Source organism: Bactrocera latifrons, unplaced genomic scaffold (genome assembly GCF_001853355.1).
Source record: "Bactrocera latifrons isolate USDA-ARS-PBARC rearing strain unplaced genomic scaffold, ASM185335v1 scaffold_262, whole genome shotgun sequence".
Taxonomy (NCBI): Eukaryota; Metazoa; Arthropoda; class Insecta; order Diptera; family Tephritidae; genus Bactrocera; species Bactrocera latifrons.
The window spans coordinates 11,057-20,652 of NW_017536208.1; the positions used below are offsets into that span (position 1 = coordinate 11,057).

Here is a 9,596-nt window from a genome sequence, read left to right on the forward strand (position 1 = left end):
AACGTGGTCTATGCGTGATTTATTGGTGTACCCGTTTAAACTAACCTAACCTAAGGCTGCTCCAGGATAAATCCATTATTTAAATACTCAGCGAACATATTAATACAATCAATATACCTTCGAACTGGGAGCGAATATTAAAACAAATTTTAGTGAAGTGATCTGAGACTTTTTCTATTTTTGTATTTAAATTTCAGCTTCTGGGTAAAAACTAAATACTTTCTTCTCTCGTTATAAATAGTCGACACTGATTTTAAAGGATCGTGAATATTCCTTTATAAAATTGCGATTTTTTCGTTAAAATTTTTGTTTTCGGTGAATACAGAAGCTTACTTGTGAAGCTCTGCAGATTTTGCGAATAATTTTAAAGATATATGGATCAAGGATAAAGGGTTTTCATCTGAAGAATTCGAGCAAGCACTACCTCGGTTAGTTCAAAAATATAAAAGAGAGGCGAACGCACGGTTAAAAATACATTTATTTAATATAATTTATATTCAGCTTGTCTACAACTTTTTCTTGCCACAAATTCGACGCCAAATTTTTTCTACAAAAAATGCCATTGCACGCTTGCGTCGAAAGTAGCAGAGCTCAGTCAGAAATACCATTATCATTATAGCACAAGCAATGCCATAACCCATCCAAATATACTTCATATCCTTTACAGCCATGGCGCGGAACTCATTTCGACGACTCAAGTCTTTCAAGCTCACACGTCCGGCTTTGAGCATCTCCAAAAAGCCGCTACGCGTCCAATACTCAGTTAGACCCGCCTGTGCCGTCCGCAAAATCATGTCTCGTAAGATTTGCGAAAATATCGAATTACTGTGAATAGGGAAACACATCGGTATATTATTATAAAAACACATATCGCTGCGTAAACGAAATAAGGGCGTGGTAAAAACTTTCTGCTGTTCATTGTAAATTCGCCAATTAGTTGTTGGTACCATATACAAGTATTTTGTATTGAAAGTGTCACGTGTCGATAGGAAAGTTTTATAATCTTTTTCAACATAAAACATGGGAATATACTTTCGCAAGTCTGCCGTACGTGCAATCATCTCTACATATTCGGGCGCAAAAACGAATATCTTCTTATTCGAATGCAGTATGTCGTCGATATTGCGGAATGGTGCCACCTTCGGTGCACTCGTCCAATAGGTGGCAAAGTAGGCATTATACGAGGTAGTCAGCAATATACCAAGTACACAGATTTGCAAGTAAATGAAACGTATAACGAACGGTGCGCGACTGAGCTCACGAAATGACTGACCCAAAACGCCGCGCAGGCAAGCGTCATGTATGAAAAAGCGCAACAAGTCCGGTTTCTTGCCATGCTGCCAGAGCGCGCAACTCAACACAACGGATATGAGCAGTACGACGCCGAGCGCCAGCGCAAAGGTCATACCCTCGAAGACGATCCAAAAGAAGTCATAACTTGGTATATCCGCTTCCACCGGCGACCAAACGCACCAATTCACCTGCTCGTATGGGTAAGAGAAACCATCAAGGGGTATATTTGGATACGCAAGACCGATCGAAATTTCAGCAGTATTATTCCGTACTGCCTCGACTAACTCTTGCGCCGGCGTGATTCTCATATTTGGCGGTTCGTAGAATTTAAAATTGTGTTTAGCTGCAAAAGTGACGAAGAAATGGCCAACGAAACCGCCCAAAATGCGTTTGCCATTGTATTTGTAGATAATAATGCGTGGCTCGGAGCCACCTATTATATAGGGTATCTTGAACTCGTGTAAGTTGCGAAGCCGATCCGGAAAGATGGACTCGTCTTTTAGTTGTAAGGCGTTCAAGGTTTTGTACTCCAAGGCAAACACTGGAAAGTGTGTGTAACTGTAGAATTGCTTTGTGCGCTGCAAGTTTGTAGAAAATATGTTGCAATTATATCTATGAAATATACTAAACGCTATATTATACCTTATAGTCGGCGCACAATGCTGCCACATTTATCATTTTGCTTTGCCAACAAAATTTAAAGAGTTGCTCCAGATAAAGCTCATCACAGGTCGCCGTGGTGTTATCGTTATTTATTAAAAATAAAATATTCGAGAGTGTTCTATGCTGCAAACTTGTCGCTAACGTTTTGAATAGCCCTGACTGCGCCACCAATGCCTCTTCCAAATACACCACCAATAAGAGCTCCACTCTAAAGTGCTGCTTCAACTGAACGGCACTCAACTCGTTGAAGTGTATAACTGGCACTGCGAGCTCCGACATCACTTTGCGTATGAACTGCTCTTCATAATCCACATTAGCGGTCAGACGAAAGTTCTCATAGGCTACTACTTCCTGTGGCTCCTCCAGCTCCGTCTGTGTTTGTGCCACGAATGCCGATCCTAAAGTTGCATTACGGTTGTGAACAAACACCAGCTGGTCATAGTGATGCAGTTGTCGCACATCCTGGAGGATATTCAGCACACTATAGTCTGTCAATTCTGCTCCGTCTGTGCGCTGCTCACAACTGACCACCTGCGTGAGTAGTTGTAATGCGAGTGTGCAGCCAAAATTCCATTCATGCTTCATATTCTCCGCTGCCAGAGTTTGTGACGCTAATTTCTGTTTACTTAGCGCTTTTATTGCTTAACATACATATATCCAATGCCGTTACGCTTACCTTCAAGCTACAAATAATTGTGTGTTCGTACTTAGGTGTCGCATGTTGCTGCTAATTGATTCCCAGGTGTGGCATAATAAGCTATGTATGTGTGTTTGGGTTAAGCGTTGTCCCTTAATTATGCAAACTTAATGTGAGAAAAGCTGTTAAAAGTTGTGTTCTGCTCATTTAGCGGGATTTCATACCAGCGTCGTGGAGTTTGTGTGTATTAAGAAGTCATATTAAGCTTCATGTACAATCAAGTGCATATGTGTGCGTTAGTTATGTGTTGTTACATTCAATTAACTAAAATTAACCATTTGGGATATGTTTTTCTAGTTAGAAATCAAAGCTGTTTTATACATAGGAAAACTTAATTATTAATAATGGAACTTTCAGCGGCCGAAGAGAAACTCCGGTAAGCTAATATAATACGAAATGTGCTCAGAAACTATTCTATGAATACTTTGCTCGGCAACGAATCTGTAAAGCAATTATTGTGGTTTCGATCGTTGTTTCTGCAAGTCCATATATCAAAGAAAGTTCTCCTTGCTACTCCAACAATCCGAGTTTAGTGAAAAGTGTCTGAGCAAAAGATCCAAAATATTGGTTAGTCGAAAAAGTTGTTTCGTATTTTATCAATCGATGACATTGCAGTCTCCAATGCCAACAATCACATTGTGTCAAACCGCATAGTGTGGAGTGGAAAGGTGAGATTTCATTAAAAAAAATAATAATAAAAATAAAATAAAAGCGTGAAAACTGAGAAATGGTTACAGCTGTTCATAAATGAGTGAAAATAATGAAGAAATTCGCTATATGTGACCTGGTCTACGAAAAGGGAGCTAACGTGCGAAAATTTTTGGATTCTATCACGTGAAAAAGCATCTCATCTTCCATCCGAATCAACTAAAAAGTGAAAATTGATTTTTTGACAAGTAAGCCCCTTTCCGTAAACCAGGTCACATATATTGAGATTTTTTTTATAAAAAAAGGGAGAATGCCACACAAGCCASCAATGAAATTTGTGAAGTTTACGGAGACGATGCTGTATCGGTTCGTGTTGCACAACGATGGTTCGCTCGTTTACGTTTTGGAAATTTAGATGTGAAAGATGCATCTCGCTCTGATCAACCTACCGTTGAAAAAGACGACGAAATTATGGAAAAGATTTACCAGTACCGTCACATAAGCAGCCATGACATCGCTAAGGAACTTAACATGCAACATCAGACGGGTTTGAATCATTCAAAAAAGGCTACAGAAATATGCTCGAAGTTTGAACATGAATTGTCTGTGAAAAATTGAATGGGGCGAATTAACATCAGTGATTCTTCGCTAAAACGAAATGAAATCAAACCATTTCTGAAGCGAATAGTAACAGGAAACAAAAAGTGGATCAAACGCGACAATGATGTGCGACAAAGATCATGGTCCAAGCGTGGCGAAGCTCAAAAAATAGTTGCAAAAATAGCATTGACGCCTCGAAGGATTGTGCTGAGTGTTTAATGGGATTGAAAACGAATCATCCACCATGTGCTGCTCTAGACTGGTCGAACGATTGATCCTACATTTTACTKTCAACAACTGATGAGATTGAAAAAAACAAGCGGAAAAACGGCCAGAACTAATAAACAGAAAGCTTCATCTTCCATAAGGACAACGCTAGACTACAAACATTTTTGATGACTCGGCAAAAGTTGGGAGAGTTTGGCTTTGAAGTTCTGAAGCATCCAYTATATAGCCCTGWCMTTACTCCAATGGATGACTATTTTCTGATTTTTTGGATCAATGCAGAACTTTTTTGATGGAGTTAAGTTGGCTTCAAGAGAAGCCTGTGAAAATTACTTTTCGCAATTTTTCGCCGAGAAACGAGAAATGCTTTTTACTCCTGTAATAATGTCTCTAGCGGAAAAATGGCAAAAAGTGGTCGACCAAAATGGTAAATATTTGGTTCATAAAAGCTCATTATAAATATAAAAAATAAGCTAAAATTTGATTAGAAATACGAAAAGACTTTTTCGACTACCCAATTTAACGCTTAATAATCGCAGTTTATGGTATGATATCAACCTTATAACTCAATTAGCAACGCAATTTCAATAGATTGTTTGGAAATTAGCAGCAAAGTCTCTGGTACCTTAAACTCGAGTTTGTATTTTAACTCAAACTTATGAAGTCAAATATACCACCCAATTTCAATTGAATATATGCAGAATAGCAGCTAAATACCTACTACAAAACCTTAAACTTGAGTTTGCGGCACATAGTTAAGCCATCTATCTACCTCAATTACAAAATTTGTCACTTTTCCACAGACCTTAGCCAGGACGCAATTGACTCTCTAGCTACGTTATATTATTTGTAGCCTTGAACTCACCGCTTTGCGATGCGCTTCAATCCACCACTGGCAATGTGCCACTTGCCACATGCCGCATGCCAATCGTTTGGCACACGCGTCTTAATTGCCTTTAATGCCTGAACTTTGAGGTTAAATGTGGCAACGCGCTGCTCAAACGCGACCGGCATGTGCGCCGCATGTTTAACTAACCCCTGACTTAGTGCCACTGATGGCGCCTGGCATTATTGTTATTGTTGCTTATAATTTCCCCATTCAATTCTCTGGTGGACGTGTGCGCGGTTAAAGGCTAGAAAAACTCTACGCTGCAGCGCATACGAATAGCGGCAAGGAAAAAAAAACATCAACAATAATACAAGAGCCAGCAAAAACTTTACATGATTACAGCAAAGAGTGCAGTGMAACAACAGCAAAAACTATGGTACAGTATTAAAAACTCATTACTTTGGGGAAAAAAGAACGAAGTTGGTAGAAAACCATTGGACGGACACATCTATAATTAAGCGTGGTTACAACAAACGGCGGACAAAAATATTAGCAACCAGAAGCAGAAGAAATTTCTTYAATGTCAGAATATTTACAACAGTTCCTGGTGCTAAAAGGGTAGAAGAAAATTCATTGAACTGTTTAGAGTCGATGTCGTAGAGTTTGCGAAGCTGCAAAGAAAGCAATGTTGTTCGGCAGGAAAGTTAAAATACATTAGCCATTCAAAGGTGCCACGGAACTTGTGTACCTCTACTTTTCGTAAAATATTGAARTACAAGCCATTTATTTATGGAATGCTGCAAGCGCCGTCTTCGCACTAATGAAAGKTAAGGAAAAGTTTAGTAACTCAATTCAGTTAGCTTTTCAGGCACRTCTAAGTAAATGGACGAGAAAATTTTATGAAGTATCATTATTCAGATTGCRGAGTCAACACTACAATGTCACTATGTTATATTGTGAATAACTTTTTCTTATAAAGTAACACCATCACAGCGTCTCACCGAAGAAGTGGCGCTAGCGACTACCAGCTGACTAACCAATTCCCCAATCGATTATTGTTGCATTGCTTCATACATAGCTCGTCGTGGCATATTTAAGTGTATGCCGAGTGTACACACACATACACACAGAAATTCTTGTKGCAGAATGAGTACATAAGTACATGCATAATACATGTGTGCCACTTGTCACTTTTAATCGCCACACGCCGCTAAGTAGTTGCGCAAAGAAACATCGCCGATAAACCACACCAAATAAAGAAAAAGAGGMGACACAGCAACTAGCGGTCACTTGGGGTTAGTATGGTATGCTACGCTCTGGACATGGTATGTGATGAGACTGTGATGAGTGCTGTTCTTGTGCCTTAATTGTTGAAATTGTTTTTCTCAAGTTTCAGAGCGAAATTTTTTAGTTATCTTCTTCTTATTTCCTACTGTCGTTTTATTAAAGTTATACACGATGAAGCTTAAGGTAGAAAAACAATACAAGAGTAGTCTAAAAAGTAAAAGTATAAATCGACCTATGAGCGGCAATTATTTTTAGTCATAATAGTATTTTGAAAAACTCGGGCTTAATTGAGTTGAGAAGTCATTTCAATTGGTGAAATATTYACAGCATTTCCAAGCAATCTTTGGATAATTTTTTAGACTTTGCACCAAAAAAATTAGTTTTATTTCTGATAATTTGATTMTGAAAAATTATTCCATCTTTAAAATCACTACATGTTAGGCTCTGACATCTGTTAATTTTAGTGTTGAGTTGTTTAGTCAAAGAGACCGRRATMMATRTYGTCGTCTTCCTCGGAYTGTTAGGRTAAATGTAGTAGATCCACTTTTGAATGTTCTAACATAAGCTGCTGGGTGTAGCAGATCTGAGTGCAGATGACTAGAGTCTTYTTTGAAGATCCTGGGACTTCTTTGAGGATCCTGGGTCTTCTGTGAGAATCTTGAGTCTTCTTTTGACAATCCTGAGGCTTCTTTGAGAATCCTGGGTCTACTTTGAGAATCCTGGGTCTTCTTTGAGGATCCTGAGACTTTTCTGAGAATCCCGAGGTTTCCATTGAGGGTAAGATGAAAAAATTAATTGTCTAAAAAAATCAAAAGCCATTTTTCGATAGAGAAATGTTACAAACCGGATGCTAAACGTTAAACACCTTACAGACAGAAAGTTTTCTGAAATGATTACATATTTTGGTAGAGGGTTGCCAGCTAACGAAAATGTAAAAACCAAATTTTCGTATAAATATTTCAGGCATTAATTGGTAAACATTTTTTTACGGACAAATATTAAATTTCAATATTTTTGAAATAGAGTTGGCACCTTTTTATGTGTTTAAAGAGTGAAAAAGAGCAAACAATAGTTTGAAGCTGTTTATGATCGTATATTCCGCATAGTATTGTAAGAGGATTTTTTGTTGTAAAAGAGAGTTGCCACCTTTTTATACATCTTAAAAGGGAATATAATGTAGAATAGTTTTAGATTATTTATTTAGGAATATTCCGAATAATTTTGTAAAGAGCAGTTTGTAAAACAGAGTTGCCACCTATCGAAGAAAAAAATTAAAAAATTGCGAAATAAAGGCTTTAGAAACTTTATGGAAAATCTAGAATATTATAGGGCGTGCAAAGACAATTTTTTTTTGACTGGACATTTAATACTTTTGATTTCATCACTTTGTTAAAAGTTTTCATATCAAATATGTACGAGTATACCCAGAGTAAGTCTGTCAAAACGTTTATAAAATCCAACAGGAAATCGAAGTAATCAGAATAATGAGCTGAGTCGATTTAGAAATGTCCATCTGTCTGTCTGTCCGTRTATACGCGAACTAGTCTCTCAGCTTCTGAGATATCGTTCTGAAATTGTGTGCACGTCCTTTTCTATAGAAGCAGCTGTTCATTTATCGGAATCACTGAAATCAGACCAATATAGAGTATAGCTGCCCTGCAAACTGAACGATCGGAATCAAATGCCTGTATGGAAAACTTTTTCAATACACAAGGTATGTTTACATTTGATGCGGAATATTTCCTAAGAAAATGCTACATTATCTGAAGAAATTGTTCAGATTAGATTACTATAGTATATAGCTGCCATACAAAGTGAAGGATGGGAATGAAGTTTGGGTAAGGAAAACTTTTGTATTTAATGGATTAATTTCTAAGCAAACGCTATCTAAAGAAAATGTTAAAATCGGATCACTATAGCATATGGCTGCCATACAATCTTAACGATCGGCTTATATTGATAACTTTTATGTTTGGCAATGTATCCGTACAACATTTGGTATAGATTATTTCCTTAGACAACGTACAGAGCAGATCACTATAGCATCAAATAAATGTCTCTGTCATTTTYCCTAAAGGTAAAACACAAGCTTATTATTTCTTTAAAAATGTTAATATACATTATAGTTTTATTTAAAAAAAAACGCACTCTAAGGACTAAACATTCTTTAATGTAACTGCTACAATAGTAATTAATATAAAATCATAAAAAAAAACATTTACACACTTATGCATTGGAATATACTATAAATACAAAGAAAAAAATATTTTATAAATTTTAATTAAAACTATTTACTTATGCAAGTTTTTTCTGTTTCAAACTTAAGCGAAATGACGCATCAACGCTGCTTGGCAACAGATCAACACAGTTTTCATTTTCAATAATTACTATTTTAGGTCTAATTATACTGTTTTTTACAATTACAAAATAAAATATTTATTTTGAAAGCAAACGTTTATTTTCGCGCTTCATTTTTATTTATTTTTTGTTATTATTTTACATTAAACAATTTAAATTACTGACAAAAGGAAAGGCGCAAAATTAATTACGCGAGCTTACAGCTAAGACTTACGGTAATTAAAAACAAAATACACCCAGCTAATAAAGTTAAGTAAAACACAGCATGAAATTAAACATAAAGAGTAAATTTTAATTATTAAGAACATAAAAATATTAACACTAACTACAAGCTACACATATATACATATGTATGAGTAAAAAAAATAATAATAATAATAAACACATAACTACATACATATCAAGTAGTGAGTGGAAAATTTTGTACACAAATAAATATTATACGAAAATGAATACTAAGTACATTTTGAGAGAACAATTTTAAATAAAACAGCTTTTTACGCGCTTTTATGTCAGCACATAGCATCATACATACATACGTATACATAACGCTGGCTACTTACATACAAACACACATACAATACATACCGACACCGTTGAAAATAATTAAATCACATGCATTATTGGCAGTTAAATACACTATAAGTACGAGTGTAATTAAACGAGTATTTATGATTACACATACAGCTATTGTATTGGTATTCGCTAAAATAATTTTCTAACATTTCGTTGCACTTTGTAAATTTCAAACAAAATTTGTTTTTTTTCTTGCTTATGTCTAAAGGCGACTATATATAATATAAAGATTATGTATATGCTACAACTACAGATTTATGTAGTTTTGTTTGTATGTATGTAGGTATGTATTGTGAATAGCAAATACTTGGCAATTATACAATTATACACATTAATGGCAAGTATTCATTTAACAATTAACTAGTTATGTAACGAATAATTATATATTTATTTATTTATATATTAGAAGTTAAGAATTAA

At 35.9% G+C, this 9,596-nt stretch overlaps 1 protein-coding gene across 1 annotated transcript; it reads right to left on the reverse strand.

The window, feature by feature from the left end:
* Window positions 1-605: 605 nt before the first annotated feature.
* On the reverse strand, window positions 606-2,541 carry LOC108969717 (the record flags this gene model as incomplete). The annotated part of the gene is made up of 2 exons (XM_018934602.1): window positions 1,936-2,541; window positions 606-1,871 (listed from the first exon to the last, which is right to left on the reverse strand). Coding segments are annotated over exons 1-2 (1,872 nt in total), but the record flags the coding sequence as incomplete, so codon positions are not given.
* Between the last annotated feature and the right edge of the window lie 7,055 nt (window positions 2,542-9,596).